Here is a 19,846-nt window from a genome sequence, read left to right on the forward strand (position 1 = left end):
AACTACAATTCCCATCATCCCAAACCAACTGTGGCTGGGGATGATGGGAGTTGATAGGATGTTGCTGGGAATTGCTGGGGATGATGGGAATTGTAGTTCAGCAACAGCTGGAGAGCCAATGTTGCCTACCCCTGCTCTAGGTTAGTCTGTGCCAGTGCTGTGGAACATTTCCTGCTCACAGTTGTCGGGCGTAAACAAAAAACGTGTTTCCGACTATCACATTCAGGCATATTATTTAACTAAGGGAAAGACTGAAGAGACAAGCGATACTTACACTGATATGCTTCCTCCATGGTCATTTATGGAAATTATGATGTGGGCTATCCCTCCCAACAAACTGGGCAAGCCAAATGTATAAAGGACTCCACAGGTGTCGTGAATCCTGAATGCTGGATCCAAGCGTTTCTGAGGTTGATGGGAAAGGAGACGTGAAAGATACACAGAAAAGCAAGTTGAACTGAACTGGACCCTAAAACGTTCAGGAGGGTTCCCCCCGCCCCCCGCCATGAACTGAACCCAAACCTAAACTTTCTCCATCCCCTTGAACTTGAACTGAACTGCTAAACACAAAAAGTGGTTACGGGTTCAAAGCTTATTCAATAACCATAGTGTAGAATCCAGAGATGGAAGGGTTGTAGCACACGAGGAGCAGGCACTGGGTCATTAATAAAGAACAATAATCGTTTGATGAAAGAAGATTACAGAAAGGCAAACGCAGACTGTTTTCATTTCTCTTGCTGCTTGTTGGCTGTCCGCCCCACCTCCAGTCTAGAACTGAACAAAAACTGTAACTAATCTAGAACCTGGCCTGGATCAAGGAAGGTATTTACTAGAAACAAAAAACATAGGAATGTAGGAAGCTGCCTTATACTGAGTCAGACCACTGGTCCATCTAGTTCAGCATTACCTACACTCACTGGCAGTGGCTCTCCAAAGCTACAGGCAGGGGTTTTCCCTAGCCCTACCTGCAGATGGCAGCGATCAGATCTAGGACCTTCTGCCTCTGAGCTACAGCCCCTTCCCATCACTCACCCACTAACAAAGTCTAAAACTATGACCATTACCTGTATGAAGGCAAGTCCAACTACAGAGATGGTGCCAGCCCCCAGACCCAAAGCAATCGCAATCCATGGGTGTTGGATGATGGGAGCTGAGAAACCAATAGCAGCCCCACCTGCCAGCATGCCGTTGTGGATGTGGGCCTGTAGAACAAACAAAACAAGAATTCAAGACATGAGAAAAGCTGGTTGCCAAGTCAACTTCTTACTGGTGTCATGTGTTGGGGGGTGTTAAACCAGGGCTTCTAGTGGGGAGGTTTTAATGCTCTGCTTCCACTGCAACCCTGGTAGACCAAACTCTCTTCCAAGAGTGCCATCTAGACTCCAGTACCAGCCTGCCTGAACAGACTGTCAGCTGACCCTTGAGGGCCAATCCCTGCCCTGCCCACCCAGCCCTAAAAAAAACCCTAGCCTCAGCCTTTGCTCTGCAGTCCAAATAACTTCTATGTGCATATACTTCCAAAGTTTGGGCTCCCTTTCCCCTTACTCTACCTTGGGTCTTGACCAGTGTTCCCTAATAAAATGGATTCCCAAATGTTGTTGACTACAACTCCCATAATCCCCAGCGTACGGCCATTGTGGCTGGAGAGGATGGGGATCTCTGTCACAAGAAACACTGGTCTTGACCCCTGTCTTGCTTTGACAGCACACTAGGGTTGTGCACGTTTGGATGGGGAGGTTGGAAATGCTCTGATTTGAGCTCTATTGGACCACATCAAAGAAGACTCAAACCTGACCTTGGAAAGCCAAGATCATTTGGGAGTTCTCCAGTATTGTTCAGAACATTTTGAACATGTTGTTCAGGACCACCCTGAGCCATTTTTGGAAGGGCGGTATATAAATAAAATAAAAACATTTTGGAGCTCCAAATGGTGGTGGGAGTCTGCATTTTGCCTGCTGCCGATCTCAGCTTAGTATCTTATCTGCCTACCCATACATTTATGTGCACTCTCGCTCGCTCGCTCTTTTTTTGATGTTTAAGCCTTCTTAAACTTACAATTTAAAAAATAAAGCAGCCACTAACCAATTTCCAGATTTCTCCTACGATTCTCTGATGTTACATCACTTCCCCGTGACTCCCTGGCGCTAGGTTATGTCTTCCAAGAGTTTCACAGTGGGTATCCTGGTTACTTTTTAAAATTTATTTAAATGATGGTCAGGAAAATACCCGCCCCACAAACCCAATCCCTTCATTCTGAAAAGTCCAAAGGATCGGAACTGATGTTTGTGGGGTCAGCTAAGATCAAGTTGGACCCGATTCCAACATTTGTGATCATGCACTGCCCTACTGCTCAGCCACCTAATGGCACAGTGGGGAAATGACTTGACTAGCAAGTCAGAGGTTGCCAGTTCGAATCCCTGCTGGTATGTTTCCCAGAGTACGGAAAACTCCTATATCGGGCAGCAGTGATATAGGAAGATGCTGAAAGGCATCATCTCATACTGCGCGGGAGATGGCAATGGGAAACCACTTCTGTATTCTACCAAGAAAACCACCAAGCTCTGTGGTCGTCAGGAGTCAGCAGCGACTTGACGGCACAACTTTACTTTACCACCCTACTGCACTCCAGTCTCCAACTTTTCTGATCCTTCTTTGCTGCCCTGCAATTTGGCCCCTGTCTGTTTTGGACCATGCAACTGCTTCTGGCCCAGTTTTCTTGGACTGGCAACTTTCTCCCCAGGGGTTTGGAGAACGCAGATCTCTGGAGCACAACCCTTGCTGAGATGTGGATGCAACTGGCCCTGTTCTAGTACCTCACACAGCAGCCTGGTGGACACCGTAAAATTTAGCATGGAGAGAAGTGTGGACCCGATTTGGAATCATTCATCGTTCTAATTAAAGTCAGTGGGTGTGCTGCTTTGACCGTGTCCGTGCTCCTTTTTCCTTTTGGTCTTTTGGGCTTGACCCTGACTGCCTCTGAAGGAAGAGCTATTCTGCTTCCTGCCTGGTCAGTTTGCCTCTTCCTTGCCTATTTGTCCTATTAGTTCATAAACCAGATCCACAAATTTTGGCCCTCAGTACCAGCTTAGGGGAAGAATGCTCATAGCACTGTAAGCCCCCTAGAGATGGAAAGTAGGTGGCAGCATTGTTGCACTCACAGCTATCTCTGGGTTCTCACCCCTTCATTATCCACACCCCCAAACCTTTCTGGTACAATTGCAATCATTTTTGCACCAAGCAAAGGGTCAGGGTCAGGGGTCCCTCTTTTTTCCCCCCCATCGGTGTGCGGAATGAGCTTTGTTCTGGGTGGCAGTATTGAGGCAGGATGTGCACTCAGAGTGGGGCCTTCCTGATCCAACCTGAGTGAGGTCAGAATTAACGGAGTGGACATCAATGAACTGGGGTGTGTGCGCGCATAGGCATGCCTTAAAGGGAACACGGGCCAGGTTTAGCGTCACAATGAATGGATTGCTGTCCACTCTCCATGGAGTAATCTATGGAAGGCATTCCTGCCCATTTCCATTTCCATTTCTCTGGCAAAATGGATAAGACTTTTAAAAGCTTTTCAAACACCATTGCACAGTTAGTTGTCACAGTCCTGATGGTCAGGACTATAAAGACATGATAGCATACTGAACGCTGAGTCTTGCAATTCAATTACCTCTTTTCTATCTCTAGAGTAGGGGTGTGCATGGAACCGGCTGGTCTGGTTCAGTTCAAGTCCAAACTGGACCCAAACTGGACTGGGCCAGTTTGATCCTTCACCTCCTCAAACCCCGTCCCCACCGGTTCAGTTGTGGGGTTTCACAAATTATATCCAGGCCATGCAAAGGCCTTTTGCATGGGTGTGGCAGCCTCCAAAATGGCCACCATGCTGAGAGGGGAAGGCCAAAAACTGGCCGATTTCTGGAATAAGGGAGGCTGTTGTGGAGGGGGGGGACCTCCAACTGGTTAAGTGTAAAAAAAAATAATTAAAAACCAACAAACTCACAAACCCCCAGGGGGGGATTCAGTCCAGGGTCGGACCAAATAGGGGGTGGTTCGGTTCAACCCCAAACCGTAGAAGTGAATCAGTTCAACATTGAACCTGTTTGCCCATCCCTACTCTAGGGGTGTAGACCTTATCAAAAATCACAACAAGCATTCTTCCCTGCCAGATGGTACCATCCTCCCCAGCTGGCTTTGGTATTATTAGCTTTCTAGATCCTCTATGAATTTACACCTTCTACTCTGTTCCAGTTACACACAACCTGGATTGCTCCTGATGTAGTGACACTGAGGGTCACTTCGCACATTACTCAGGGTTACCACAGGCTTGCAACCCAGAGCAGGAGCCCCAGCCAACAGGTGTATGATTCACACAGGTCAAAACACACATTTGAGATACCTAGAGAATGCAAGATATCTAGACATATCTAGAGAATGCAATTTGAGAAGAACAGGTGATGGATAAGTATGAAGGTCCATCTAGTCTAAAATTCTTCTTCCTTCCAGGAAGCCCACAAGCAGGGGTATGAAGGCACTGTTGCTGCCAGGATCTAATATTCAGAGGTATACAGCCTCTAAGCATGTAGGTTCTGTTTTAACTTTGCAGCTAACACCAGTTACATAGGAAGCCGTCTTATACTGAGGCAGACCCTTGGTCAGTATTGTCTAGAGCCCCTGGTGGCGCAGTGGTAAAACTGCCGCCCTGTAACCAGAAGGTTGCAAGTTCGATCCTGACCAGGGGCTCAAGGTTGACTCAGCCTTCCATCCTTCTGAGGGCCAATATGCTAAATCATTGTAAACCGCTTAGAGAGCTCCAGCTATAGAGCGGTATATAAATGTAAGTGCTATTGCTATTGCTATTGCTACGCGGACTGGCAGCAGTGTCTCCAAGGTTTCAGGCAGGAGTCTCTCCCAGCCCAACCTAAAGATGGGGATATGCACAGAAACGGTTTTCCCTGTTTGGCTCGAATCCTATACCGGATTCGAGCCGCCCCAAGAGGCTCAGGCTCAATCGAGCCCGGCTCGGTCTGGCCATCAAGCCACCTAGTGAGCCAACTCGAGGGGCTTGACGGATATACTTGTAAAGGGGAATCTGGCAAGGATCCTCCTTTACAAGTAAAGGGCTTTTGCAATAGTAAATGCGGGGGCAGGGGGAAAGAAAAGATAGACTTAGGTAGTCTTTACCTTTAAAAACAAGCTGCCAGAGGTAGCAGGGGCAGTGTCAGCTACGGCGGAGATAGTGGGGGCAGCGGCGAGGGCTCCTTTCACACACACACCCACTGGCCTCCCAAATGAAAGGCCAGGCAGGCTGTGGCCCATTTTGGGCCTCTGCGCATGCGCGGCCGCCATTAAAATGACCTCTGTGCGTGCGTGACACAAATGGCCTCTGCACACACAAAGAGGTCACTCTAATGCCAGGGAGGCCAGTGGGGGGTGGAAGGAGCCCCTGCTGGCAAAATTTGGGAGGTCAGTGGGGTGGGTGGGTGGGTAGAAGAACTCCCCGCCACGCTGCCCCACCACCATGGCTGATGCCGGTGGGTTTTCGAACTGGGCCAGTTCAGTTCCAGCACGAGCCTTTGAACCGAGCCAGCTTGAGCTCAAGCCATCTCAATTCCGAGCCAGGTCACACACCCCTACCTAGAGATGCTGCTAGGGAGTGAACCTGGGACCTTCTGCATGCAAAGCAGATGCTCTACCACTGAGCTATAGCCTTATCCCTAATAATTCATAACACAAGGATATAGGAAGCCACCTCATATTGGGTCAGACCCTTGGTCCATCTTGCTGAGTATTAACTACACTGGCAGGCAACATATTCTCCAAGGTTTCAGGCAGGAGTCTTTCTCAGCCCTACCTGGAGATGCTGCCAGGGAGTAAAACTGGACCTTCTTCATCCAAAGCAGATGCTCTTCCCCTGAGCTACAGACCCATCACCTATCTCCACTGAAGAGCTTCAGGAGCTTGCTTTGATGCCCTCGGGCTCGGGAAAAAACCCTCCATTAAATCCAAAAACCAGTCATCCCTCTCACCATGCTGAACTTTCCAATTCTGCTGGTCGCCACTGAGAGTGAAAAGGCAGCCACGGTACTTGCAACAATGGCAAAGTAGGTGTTGCAGACAGCACGGAGCTTCTGGTTCATCACCGTATTTTCTACCAGGGCAGAATTGAAGCTGGGCCAGAACATCCAGAGGAAGAGAGAACCTGGCAGACCCAAAACAAAAACTGCAATTATTGGTGCACGTTCAAGTCCAACAAACCCTGGCTACTCTCCATTGGCTACTCTCCATTACTGGAATTGGAACACAGAGTTTGAGCCAATGCCTGATATATAGCAAGCAGAAACATCGAGAACATAAAAAGCAGGGCTGGCCCATCCACTAAGCGAACTGGGTGGTGGCCTAGGGCGCCAAGTATGGAGGGGTGCCAATAGCCTCAGTCACATGCTAACCAGCAAGCCCAAAGCACCCCAACTTTGCCTGTGTGGGCACTCCCTGCCCCTGCTGGTGTGTATCTACTTCCTGTCTGAGCAAGTAGGCGGATGACTGAAAAGGCACTCCCTGTCCCTGTAGCCTGCCCAGCCGCTCACTGGATCTCCTCACCTCTTCCACCCACTGCTTCTGCTGTGGGATTATAATGCACCGGCTGTGGGATTATAAGGCTGGGAGCCAGAAGCAGCCAGCAATGGCAGTAGCAGTGGGTGAAGGCAACAGTGTGATGAGGACAGCAGATGCCCGCCCACTTGCTCGGACAATGGGGACTACCTACCCACCCACCCACATGGATGATGGGAGGTGCCCACCCATATGGGTAAGGGGGCAGGGGTGCCACAGTCCTCGCTGCACATGGCGAGGAGGTGAGCAGTGCTGTGGGGAAGAGAAGGGGTGAGCACGGTGGCCCAGAAATGGGTGGGGCGGCCCCGGAGGCAGGGCAGCAAGGGTTCTTGGGACCCGTGCACCCTCTTAAAAGCTCTGCCCCCGATCCCACCCATTCCAGTGTGCTGAGAAGCTACAGCAGGGCGAGAAAGGCAAGGCGATGGGCGGCCCAAGGTGTGACAGGTGAGTGAGGCGATGCTCGCTGGCCCAAGGCACACAAGCGCCACCTGAGGCTATCGCCTCACAACAGTGCCAGCCCTAGCACTGAAGAACTCGAGGTGGCCCATTTGTTCCAGCTCCTGTACCATAATTCTTTGACCTCCTCTCTCTGCCTTCAGAGGCTAGAGCAAACGGCTTACCCAGCATTGCAAGCAGATCAGACACTCGACTTGACCTTTCTCTCTCAACTCTGGAGCTCAGCAAGGGATGATAGAGAAACCAGGAGACCATCAGGCCAAAGCAGGCCCCAAACAGATGGACATGCATCAGGCTTAGGTGGTTTTCAATCTGCAAAAAAAAGAAAATAAAATAAAAAAGCCACATAAGTTGCCATTTCTCATGTAGTCAGGGTAGGGCATGAAACGCAGTGCTAATGTGGTATAAAGCCAGCATGGTATAGTGGTTAGAGTACCGGATTAAAGCTTGGGAGACCCAGATTCAAATCCCTGTCTGCCATGAAACCTACTGGGTGAGTCTCTTTCTTTCTCAGCCTAGCCTACCTTACAGGTTGGTTGTGAGGATAAACTAGGGAGCATAGATAATACCCTGAGTTGTTTGGAAGAAAAGGGGAATAAAAATAATAAATAAATTGGGTGTAGGTGTGTGGAGCACTTGCAGAAAGAAATAGCAAGAGAAGGGTGATTAACATTTACCCAGATCTGACCTGCCCACTACTTATTTTTATTTTTTATATCCCGCTTTTCCTCCAAGGAGCTCAGAGTGGTGTACATGGTTATGTTTATCCTCACAACAACCCTGTGAGGTAGGTTAGGCAGAGAGATGCATGACTGGCCCAGAATCACCCAGTGAGTTTCACGGTTGAGTGGGGATTTGAAATCGGGTCTTCCCAGTCCTAGTCCAACACTCTAACCACTACGCTATGCTGGCTCAGATCTAGGCAGTTACCTAGGGCACCAATTCTTGGGGGTGAACAAACAGTGCCATAACAGAGCACTGCCAATTATTCTCTCCCTCCTTCTTGTATTGCACCCCTGAAGTCCTTCAATGTAAGTGCAGTGGTGGAAGAATGTCAGGTGTAATCCTGCACCCTGCTCCCCAAAAATCTTGCACAGTCCGCACCCTAAAACATACAGTCTTCTTCCCTTATTCCACTTCAGTGCTGGACTAGGACCAGGGAGACCCGAGTTCAAATCCCCATTCAGCCATGATACTAGTTGAGTGACTCTGGGCCAGTCACTTCTCTCTCAGCCTAACTTACTTGACAGGGTTGTTGTGAGGAGAAACCTAAGTATGTAGTACACCGCTCTGGGCTCCTTGGAGGAAGAGCGGGATATAAAATGTATTATTATTATTATTATTGTTGTTGTTGTTGTTGTTATTGTTAATAATAATAATAATAATAATAATAATAATAATAATAACAACCAGCCAGTCTCATAAGCCGCATCCCTCCCTTGATTATGAATGGCCTGTCTCAACATTCATTTCCAAAAAGAAATGGGTCCCATTCGGACGTGACAGCAAACTGCGAGTAGACGAGCCCAAAGTGAATTTTTATAACTGTGAATTGCATTGCAGGTGTTGGTCCAACCATTGCCCGGCAATCTCTGATTTCAAGGTAGAGGAACCACTCTCTCTTCCTTGTCCACCGGGGCCGTATCCCAGCAAGCTCTGTTGTTCTTGCATCATCAGACTGTGGGCATGGCATCAGAACATCTGCTGGGTGGCAACCATTGGCCATTATATTCAAGGGAAAGGGCATTTAAATCCCCTTGTATTTTACCAAAGAAAACCACAGGGTTCTGTGGGTGCCAGGAGTCAAAATCGACTCGATGGGACACTTTACTGTTTACTTTAAATGTCATTTAAGCTCTGCTCCTGACAGCAATTGCACCACTGCCCTCATAAGAACCCCGGGCCAAAACAGTCTCGCAAATGCACGGTTTCTGGCAACGAGGGGAGCGCCGAAGGGCAATATTTTTCTGTTACTCCGGGAAGGTATCATTATTTATTTATTTATTTCATACATTTTATACATTTTTATTATGACTTCCTAGGAGGGAATATGTATATGAGGGAGGACAAAGGATCCTGGGGTCTGGCCCACTGTGACCAAGGATGCTCTTGCAATGGCAAACTTCAGCAAAGAAGTCCAGGAAAACCCAGAGGCGGATTAACCTTTTTGCCACCCATAGGCAACAAGGCTTTTGCCACCCTTACAATACATTTTTTAAAAGCTCCTGGTGATGCGGGGAGAGACATGGGAGCTGTCTTCAAATATATGTAGGGCCATCACATAAAAGAAGAAATTGACTTGATCTCTGATGCTCCTGAAGTCAGGACTAAAACCAATTAGAATTACAAGGAGGCAGATCTGGGCTAGACATTAGGAAGGATTTTCTAACTGTAAGAGTTGCTTGTCAGTGGAACAGTATGCCTCATGCAGTGATGGGATGATCTTCTTTAGAAGACTTCGGACAACGGCTAGATAACCATATCTCATGGTCATAGCAACGCCTGCATGGAGTAGGGGGGTTGGACTAGAAGATCTCTAGGGTCCCTTCCAATTCTAAAAGTCTGTGAGATCTATGAGATGAATAGGGGCGTATGGAATAGAAACCAGGATAGCCAATTTCAAACCATGCAAAAGGATGGATCCCAAGGGGACAAGATTTTGGAAGTGGGAAGATTTTCCTGAGATAGAAAAGAGGTTACTGTACCAGTTCGGAAACTTCAGCTGGTCCAGAATGCTGTTGCAAGGATGCTCATGGGCGCAAGTCACTTCACGAGTGTCACACCCATCCTGTGGCAGCTTCATGGGTTACTGGTCCGCTTCTGGGCTAGAGTCAAGGTGCTGCTTGACCTTTAAAGCTCTACATGGCTTGGGGCCAGGGTAACTGTTGGACCACATTCGCCCATATGAAGCTGTCAGGGCCCTCTGCTCAGGCCCTGCTCTAGGCCCCGCCACCAACAGAGATCTGGTGGGCGGGGACTAGAGACAGGGCCTTTTCAGTTGTGGCCCCTAGGCTTTGGAACGCCTTCCCTGAAGAGCTTCGCCATGCTCCCCTCCTCAGTGTTTTTTTTTTTTTAAATTGAAAACACATATTTTAAAGAGGCTTTTAAAATGTTCCATCTCTGTTCATATCTGGTAGATTCTTTGGTTTTTAATTTGAAACTTTTTTTAAAAAAAATGTAATTTTAAATGTGGTTTTAGCTTGGTCTTTTAACTTAACTTCATTTAACTTTATTAGTCTTATTTTACATGGTATCTTTTTATTATGTTGTGAGCCGCCCCGAGCAGTAGTGTACGGGAGGGAGGGAGGGAGGAATACCTGGAGAAAATGGACGGCAATCCATCTGTTGGCAATGAAAACAGTCAGTTCCATCACAGCCATCCAAGTCAGCTGGATTGGGCTAGCTTTGCCAAGTACTGCCCCAACTGATACCAACACTGTGGTTACACTCATGAGGGCTGCTAAGATGCTGTTACAGAGGAATAAAAAGAGAGCAAAGAATTAATAGCAGCACTGATTTGGATCCTACTCAGTGTCAGGTTTTACCCCATGGTATGTATGTTTCTTGAGTGTTACATTCAGAACATAAGAAGCTGCCTTATAACAACAGCAACAACAAATATATAATGAGTCAGACCCTTGGTCTACCTAGTTCAGTATTGCTTACACTGACTGGCAGCGGCTCTCCAAGGTTTCAGGTAGGAGTCTTTCGCAGCCCTACCTGGAGATGCTGCTAGGGATTGAACTTGGGACCTTCTGCATGCAAAGCAGATGCTCTTCCAATGAGCTACGGCCCCATCTGCCTAAGGGGATTGTCTTACAGCAGACCGTGCTCAAATATAGTCACCCATCCTAATGCAAACCAAGGTAAACCCTGCTTAGCAAAGGCAACAATTCATGCTCACAATGGCATGCTTCTTAAGTGCGAGATAGGAACATGGGAAGCTGCATTATGATGAGTCAGACCCTTGCTCCATCTACTTCAGTATTGCCTCCACCAACTGACAGCAGCTCCCCAAGGCTTCATGCAGAGTCTTTCCCAGCCCTATCTGAAGACGCCGGGGATGAGGGATGTGCACAAAACCAGCTGGCCCGGTTCGGTTTGAGTTCGAACCGCACTGGGCCAGTTTGGTTTTGCCCCCCTTCGAACCGACCCCCGCCCCGGTTTGTGGGGTTTGACAATTATTTTTTTTTAATCTTTCTTTTTTTTAAACGTACCTCCTCTGGGAGGGCTTCTCCAAAGAGGTGGGGGGGGGGCCTGCAGAAATCACCCATTTCAAGTTTCTTCGGCCCTTTCCGAGCCTATTACCTAGCGTGGTGGCCATTTCGGAGGCTACCGCACCAGTGCAGTGGGATCCTGTATAGTCTGGGTCATGACCAGGCAATAGGCCCATAAAGGGCCGAAGACGCCCAAACTGAGTGATTTCTAGTAGAAGGAAGGAAGTCTGGCGGGGGGAGGGGGAACCACCGCAGACCCTGCTACCACCTCGGAAAAGCCCCCCCCAAATGGGTGTTATAAGGAAGGTGGGGGAATGATCATCGAACCTCCGAATTGGAGGTGTGTGTGTTCGGTTTGGAGACAACCCAAACCGGGTGTGGTTTGGTTCAGCATGAACCTTCGAACTAATCTGGTTTGATGTTGAACTGGTTCATATTCGAGCTGGTTTGCACACCCCTACCAGGGACTGAACTTGGGACCCCTGAGCTACGGCCCCTCCCCACTAAGAGGAATATCTTACAGCAGACAGCACTCACATAGGAAGCTGGCATATACTGAGTCAGACCTTTGGTCCATCTAGCTCAGTATTGTCTACACAGACTGGCAGTGGCTTCTCCAAGGTTGCAGGCAGGACTCTCTCTCAGCCCTATCTTGGAGATGCTGCCAGGGAGGGAACTTGGAACTTGGATGCTCTTCTCCATCCCTTGAGGGGAATATCTTACAGTGCTCACATGTGGTCTCCCAGTCATATGCAACCAGGGCAGTGCCTGCTTAGCTAAGGGGACCATTCATGCTTGCTAGCACAAGACCAGCTCTCCTCTCCTCATTTGCACATGGATGGAGGACAGGTAGTTATCTATCCCAATGCAAACCAAGGCCAACCCTGCTTTGCAAAGGGCAGAGGCGTATCTAGGGAAAATAGCGCCTAGGGCAAGCACTGAAATTGTGCCCCCTGTCCAAACATCTGACACCCATCTTTTGGATAACTTTACCATATTATCAGCTCAAAAATACAAGTCAAGCTAGTTAATCTTTTAATATTTCAAAAACTATTTAGCAGTGGACATAGTCAGACCTAAAAAAATGCTGGAAAACTACAAATTTCAGTACGCTGGGGCTCATGAAATACCCAAATACTACATGGAGGTGTACTTGGGAAACTAAAGAGAAGCACCTGCCTAATTGTCTACTGTGCATTGCAGCATCACTATTACATAAGTTCTAAAAATAAATGGAGAATTTGACTTTTCTCAGATACTCTGAAAATAATTAAAGGATATGCAGAGTAAACTGTGTCACTGCCTGGAATATATTCTAGTATTTCAGAAAGACAGTTAAAATGAGAGAAAGAGAGCAAGAAACTCCCAGTGGGCCTTAATACTAAGGATTTCACACTGATTCAAAGACAAACTCACCATTAATAGCCATCACATTTAACTCACTTATCACAAGAAGCAAAGTAAGAGCAAATGAATACAATCCTAGCTCATAAGCTTCAGCTCAGTATTCACAAACCCTGATTCTCTGTACATAATGCCAAACTGAATATGTGTAAAGTGACTTATGTTATATTAAATTATTATTTTTTAACCTGTAGCCCCTTCGGGGGGCTTCCTAAAGGCCATGGGGGGGCGGGTCTGCAAAGGTTCCCTCTCCCCCCGCAGGCCTCTAGGGCCTTGCAGGGACCATTTGAGCATGTGCAGTGGCCATTTTTAAAAATATTTTTAAGGCCTCGCAGAGGCCATTTGAGCATGCGCGGTGGCCATTTTGTTTTCAGTGGCCTTTTTTTTTTTTTAAAGTTAATTTTAAAAAATGGCGCCCCCCCCTTCAGATGGCGCCCGGAGCACGTGCCCTGCCTGCCCCACCCTAGATACGCCCCTGCTATTTGGTGGCATTGACAAGAGTTGGAATTTGATTGTATCAGACTGGATGTGTGTGCTAAAGCTAAATATTTGAAAAAATATTTCAAAACTTTTGGTTTTGTACATAGATATCTCAGTTTTCTTCCATTGTGGTATTCAGGGTGGTACACATGGATCTCCTGTCCAGCTACTGACTGGACCCAGACATGCTTAGCTTTAGCACACAGATCCAGTCTGATATAACTAAATTCCAACACATCAAGTGAGATCAGAGCAACATTCTGTTCCCTTTTTGTGAGAAGGTCCTGCTTAATCGCTTCCTTTTCTTCTTTTTTTTCAAAGAAATGTGCATCATACATACCTGACTGTGGAACAGTCTGTTTCATGTAGTGGCTGGCTCTCTTTCACTGGAGGTTTTCAAGGAGAGGTTAGACAGACATCTGTCAGGGATGCTGTTAGTCCATAAGCCAGACTCACCAATTTTGGCCATCAGTACCATCCCAGGGTACCGCAATGATCTGTGGCAACGTCTTCCCCACTAGAGATTGCAAATGGTGATAGCATTGTTGCACTTACAGCTTCCTCTAGGTTATCATCCCTTTTTTATCCCTACCCCCAAATGATTATGGTAAAATTGGAGTCATTTTTGCACAGATCAAAGGGTTAGGGTCAGGATTAGGATGACAATAAACACATTGTTGTACAAGTTGATATTTCGGCAGTGCAATGTGCATATTAACATTTCAGTTCTCTTCACAAAGACCCTTTATTGAGCAGGAAAAAATGTTGGTACAATTTTATAAACAGTCGGTAAAATTAAAAACATTTTGGTGTACACGCCATCATCCGTTTCAAATCAAACACTTTTTCTGTGCTTGATTTGAAACTGATGATGGAGTATACACCGAAACATTTTTAATGTTTAACAATTGTTTATAAAATTGTACCAACTCCCCTCCTCCCTTTCTTTTTTTTGGTGCAATAAAAGGTCTTTGTGAAGAGAACCAAATTGTTGTACTCTCTCCTTGGAGCAATCTTTGGAGCACATTCCTGCCAATTTTCATTTCCGTTCAATAATGGAAATGAATAATCACAATAACGATAAAAATTTATAATAGTTGTTTGTATGTTTTTAAAACTTTAAAAAACTTTTTAAAACCCCATTGCAAATTTGGCCACTGCAGGCCCAAGGGTCAGGATAATAAAAGAATGATTTCAAGCCAGAAGCTGGAAGTCTTGCAAAACTATCACCTCTTTTCTATCTCTAGGGGTATAGACCTTTTCAAAAATCACAAAGCGTTTTTGTCCCCCGCAGATGATACCAACCACCCCATCCGGTTCATGTAGTATGTAGCAAATTCCTGAATTGAACAGGAGGTAGGACTAAAAGACCTCCTCCTCAGTCCTTTCCAACTCTACAATTCAGCGATTCTAGATGACCACATTGCTGGGCCAAATTAATCAAAGCATCAGTATTGCACTCATTAGTTGAAGCAATCAGGGGAGACCTGCTAGCAGTAAAGAAGGCACCGCCCCCAAGCCCGTCAACTACCTGTGTAGATTGATCATCACACTCCCATCTGAGAAGTGGAAAAAGAATCCATTCACAAGCACAGCCCACTGAACTCCCAGGGCAGCAAGAAGAAGGTTGAATCCCACACTGCTGAAGCCGTATCTCTTCAAGAAGGCCAGAAGGAAGCTGAATCCAACCATCACCATGACGTTCACATCTTGAAATGCTGTGTGGCAGAAATCAATAATGTCGCTGAGGCACATCGGACTGCTGGTCAACAGTGCCACATCGGGCTCTCCAAGGACAGGTAACGAGTTCAGCGGCAATTTTCTGCTAATATTAACATTTGGGCCAATTATCCTTCCCCTGGCCCACAGGACCTCTTTCTTAGGGTGGAACTTCAGTGTGTGTCTTCAGATCCCGGCTGCCACCTCCCCTTTGCAAAGTAAGGCCAGGAGGTCTTTAAAAACTCCAATTTGAACCTTCCTTCGGTTATCTCTAAGGTTTTGCTGCTGAAGTGTTACGTCTGACTGCGGGCACAGCTATAACCACAGTTCTATGCTGGTTTTCAAACCGAAACCATAGAGGCAGCAGAACAGACCTGGCCGAAGGTGTGGCTGCTCCGTGCCTTACTTGCTCAGTTAGCAGGGGACTGAACCAGTGTTCTCTCTAACAGGGATCCCCAGATGTTGTGGACTACAATTCCCAGCGTCCCCAGCTGCAATGGCCTTTGGCTGGGGATTCTGAGAGTTGTAGTCCACATCTGGGGATCCCTGTTAGAGGGAACACTGGACTGAACCCCCAGCGCTGGGAAGGAAGAGCAGGACCCGAGGCTCAGCAAGAACTCTTGGTAAGGACTCTGAGTTAGGGCCCCGTATTCGTGTAGGATAGATTGGACGTGTTGCACTCATATTTTATTTCTTCCTTGTGCTCATTTGGTTTCTGTTTTGTACAAGGGCTATTGTTTTGAATTGAACTATTGTAACATTTTCTTGTTTTGAAGTTAAAAATGTGTCGCTGCTGTCTGTTTCCCCAACACACGCTTAGAAGCTTTTCCACCCTACCTAACGTTGAACAAGACAGAGGTTTGGAAAGCCGTTTTAGTAGACCCAGACAGAGGCGGGGTGGGGTGGGGGGGAGTTTACCAGGGAGTTATTCACACATGGCTTCATGCTGCGGGGTAAATGTTGAGCAAAGCCACTTGGAATCACAGCCGCGGCTTTGAGGGAAGCATTCCCTCCCCTCAGCTATCGGGTTTTGTTTTTGCAAGTTCACATGGCATGCCTCCGTGTTTTCCTTGTGGCCAATGGCGGGGGTGGGGGGGGGAGAGATTACTAAACAGCTATATCTGCATTTCTAAAGAGAGTATCCCTCTTATTCTGCTAATGCTTCTACATCAGTGCCTCTCCCTATTTGCTCCGGAGTTTTCAGAAAAACTCGCTTAAATCCAGCATTTTAAAAATCCAGAAATATACTGAGATAAGCTAGAATTTGCAAGACCAGGGGCGTAACTACAATTAGGCAGGGGGAGGCCATTGTCTTGGGGCCCCCCCCGCCTTGGGGGGCCCCTCAGAGGCTCTCCCCCACCCATCTTCCTTTTGAAGTTATGTTAAAAAAAAATTCTCCTCCTTGTTCTGGTGCCCCCTGCTATTTCCTTCTTGTTTGTCTCTGCGAGTCCACCTTTGGGGGTCCACCTCAGAGGCTCTCCCCCACCCAGCACCTACCCGATCTTCCTTTTGAAGTCATACAAAAAAATTTTCTCAGCGGTGGGGCCCATTTAAGAATCTTGTCTCAGGGCCCACTCCAACCTAGTTACGCCCCTGTGCAAGACATAGCCCGATTTGTGTGTGGAGTGGGTCCAAGGATCTCGAAGGGACTTCGGGGTATGTTTGGCTAGTGTGTGAACGCACACACTCTCTTCTGAAGGACATTGGGGGGAGAAGCCCTTTCTGTAGAGCCTCTTGGTGTGGCAGCAGAGAAGCTGAGGATTACGGGGCTGGTTGAGACCAGGCTGTGACACATGGTGGCAGGACGGTGAGATCCGTGACAAGAGGCAATAGAGGAAGGGGAGAGAAATAGAGTTGGGATCAACGGTTTTAGCTGATAAATCTGCTGATGAGGCAAAATAGTTGGCAGCCCATAATATGACTGATATGCAGACTTACCTGGGTAGATACTGAGGTCTTCTTGATCATCATATTCAACAAAAAAGGCAAATATGAGGATGAAAGCAATTTCCAAAAAGAGTAGAAATATAGGCAAACTAATGCGGAGACTCGGAGGATCCTGGAAAGCCATTGTTTGTAAACTAAAGCATTAAAAAAAAGGCAGACGGGGGGAGTCGGGGTGTCAAGAATGTCCCTTCTGTTCAAATGCTCCATAAGCCTTGAATGAGAAAAAGAAAGTGGCGGAGAAAGTATGAAGGTGATAAGAGAGCCCAAGGGGAGGCGTTCTCATTACCTTCTTATCTTAGATGGCCCAGGAGTCAGACCTGGGCTGAGAGGGAGTAGATTTGTAACTTGCAGTAATCAACAGGGTCACACAAAAATGCGGTGGAGACATAGGCATAGGAACGTAGGCAGCTGCCATATACTGAGTCAGACCATTGGTCTATCTAGCTCAGTATTGTCTTCACAGACTGGCAGCTGCTTCTCCAAGGTTGCAGGCAGGAATCTCTCTCAGCTGTATCTTGGAGAAGCCAGGGAGGGAACTTGGAACCTTCTGCTCTTTCCAGAGTGGCTCCGTCCCCTGAGGGGAATATCTTACTGTGCTCACACTTCTAGTCTCCCATTCATATGCAACTAGGGCGGACCCTGCTTAGCTAAGGGGACCATTCATGCTTGCTACCACAAGACCAGCTCTCCATCCAGCACAAACGCTGGAAATTGCCAGTAAGACATTTGCACATTTCTGTGGGGGTGAATTGTACTGGAGGTATAAAACACACAGCAGTGAATCCGTTCATTCCACTAACAGAGCAAAGAGGCACCTTTTTAAAGTGGTGAATCTCTTTATTTAACATGGGGAGAGCAACTGGCCCTATCCATCCCCAGCACAGCATCCTTCCAGTGGCTGTTGCTGGTGTCTATCTTAAAAATATATTTGTAGACTGTGAGCCCTTTGGGGGACAAGGAGCCATTTTATTTATTTATTCTATATCTATGTAAATTGCTTTGGGAACTTTTGTTGAAAAGCAGTATATACATTTTCATCGTATTCATATTCATTGGTAGTAGAATCAAAACAAGAATTTGGGGATGAGGCTCTGGCTCCGTGAGTAGAGCATCTGCTTGGCATGCAGCAGGTCTGGGTTCAATCCCTGACGTCTCCAGCCAGGGGTAGGAAAGATTCCTGAAACCTTGGCGAGCCACTTCCAGTCAGCGTAGATCAGGGCTGCGCATCTTTGGCCCTGTTGTTGGACCACAGCTCCCATCATCTCTAGCCACAGTGGCCGATCATCAGAGATGATAGGAGTTTTATTGATTGATTGTTGAATTTATATACCACCTTTCATTAAAAACAACCTCAAGGCGGTTTACAAAAGTTAAAAAGCATACAATAAAATGACAATAAAAAAATAAAAACAAACCAAATTTAAAATCTATAAAATCCTATACCATAAAAGCCTTCGGCGTGCGGCCGTGCTGCCCGTGTCTTTTTGGCCCATTCTGGGCATGCGCGGAGCGGAGCGCATGCCCAGATCGGGCCAAAAAGATATGGCCGCCCAGAGACGGGCGGCCATGTTGGCTCTAAGCAGGGAAAGGCGGCGGTGGCAGGAAGGACTGGCCCTGCTGCCGGAGAAGCCTGGCCCCGCTCACGGCAGCGGCGGCCGCCGAGAAGACTGGCCTTGCTGGCGGTGGTGGCGGCCGCCGAGAAAACTGGCCCCACTGGCGGCGGTGGTGGCCGCCGAGAAAAATGGCCCCTGGCTGGTGGCCGAGAGGAGGAAGAAGGGGGGGCCTGATCCAGCGCCCCGGACCGACCGGGCGCTCTACAAACGGGCGGGCGGCACAGCAGCGGGATGTACGCCCGCCCCCTTCCCTGCCATGTCTCTGCTCTGCAAAAGCGTTTTGGAAGGAAGCCTTCTGCGCGTGCGCGCGCAGAAGGCTTCCTTCCAAAACACTTTTGCAGAGCAGAGACACGGCAGGGAAGGGGGCGGGTGGGAGTACATCCTGCTGCCGCGCTGCCCACCCGTTTGTAGAGCGCCCGGTCAGTCCGGCTCGAGACTTAAGGGGGCGGCAGCTGCAGGGGGCTTCAAGCGCGGGAGGGGTAAGTAAAGCCCCCCCGCCCTAAATAGAACCCACCACCCCCATGCCGAAACAAAACCACCCCAAGTCCGGGGGACTGGGCCCGCTGGCAGCCCAAGGTGAGGCTGAGAGCAGCACCCCCCCCCACTAGAGCCCGTTATTGAAACGGGCTTAAAAATACTAGTACAAGCATAAAAACTATAAATGAGTAAAAACACATAGAAGCAGCAATAGAAACAGTCATGTAAGAGCCTGGGTGAAAAGCCAAGATTTAAGAAGCTTTCTAAAAACTGCGATGGAGTCCGAGGAGCAAATGGCCACTGGGAGAACATTCCAGAGTCTGGGGGCAGCAACAGAGAAGGCCCTGTCCCGAGTGCATGACAGCCGAGCCTCCCTCATTGTCGGCATCTGGAGCAGGGCCCCCTCAGATGACCTTGTCAAGCGGGCAGCAACCCTTGGGAGCAGGCGGTCCCTCAGATACCCCGGGCCCAAACCGTTAAAGGCTTTAAAGGTCAAAATCAGCACCTTGAATTGGACCCAGAAACGAACGAGTTGTAGTCCAACAACAGCTGGAAGGCTAAAGTCATACAGCCCTGGCATAGGCAATATGGCACTAGGTAGACCAATCGTCTGACTCAGTATAAAGCAGCTTCCTAAGAAAGAAGGCTGTGACATCACAAGAGAGCATCGCAGGAAGTAGGGCAAGGCTCCATAAATTTTGGCTGGCTTTGGTGATCAGCCTTAAACCCCACAAACCCTCTCCCTCATCCCAGGGGCAAGGTCAGAGAGCTGGTCTTGTGGTAAAGGTAAAGTGTGCTGTCGAGTTGGTGCAAACTCCTGGTGCCCACAGAGCCCTGTGGTTGTCTTTGGTAGGATACAGGAGGGGTTTACCATTGCCTCCTCCTGCACAATATGGGATGATGCCTTTTAACATCTTCCTGTATCGCTGCTGC

General features: G+C 48.0%; 1 protein-coding gene across 1 annotated transcript in view; it reads right to left on the reverse strand.

Moving 5' to 3' along the window:
- LOC128333200 (RH-like protein) overlaps nucleotides 1-19,517 on the reverse strand; it is a 28,173-nt gene extending 8,656 nt beyond the window's left edge. The window contains exons 1-8 of the mRNA XM_053268396.1: nucleotides 19,419-19,517; nucleotides 16,815-17,034; nucleotides 14,689-14,875; nucleotides 10,374-10,524; nucleotides 7,221-7,368; nucleotides 6,018-6,190; nucleotides 1,065-1,202; nucleotides 275-405 (exon numbers count right to left, since the gene is read on the reverse strand). Of these exons, the coding sequence (XP_053124371.1) occupies nucleotides 275-405; nucleotides 1,065-1,202; nucleotides 6,018-6,190; nucleotides 7,221-7,368; nucleotides 10,374-10,524; nucleotides 14,689-14,875; nucleotides 16,815-16,947 (1,061 nt within the window). The 5' untranslated portion in view covers nucleotides 16,948-17,034; nucleotides 19,419-19,517. The remainder of the gene's footprint in view (nucleotides 1-274; nucleotides 406-1,064; nucleotides 1,203-6,017; nucleotides 6,191-7,220; nucleotides 7,369-10,373; nucleotides 10,525-14,688; nucleotides 14,876-16,814; nucleotides 17,035-19,418) is intronic.
- Nucleotides 19,518-19,846: the final 329 nt, after the last annotated feature.

The sequence above is a fragment of the Hemicordylus capensis genome, chromosome 7, assembly GCF_027244095.1.
Source record: "Hemicordylus capensis ecotype Gifberg chromosome 7, rHemCap1.1.pri, whole genome shotgun sequence".
In the NCBI taxonomy this organism is placed as follows: domain Eukaryota; kingdom Metazoa; phylum Chordata; class Lepidosauria; order Squamata; family Cordylidae; genus Hemicordylus; species Hemicordylus capensis.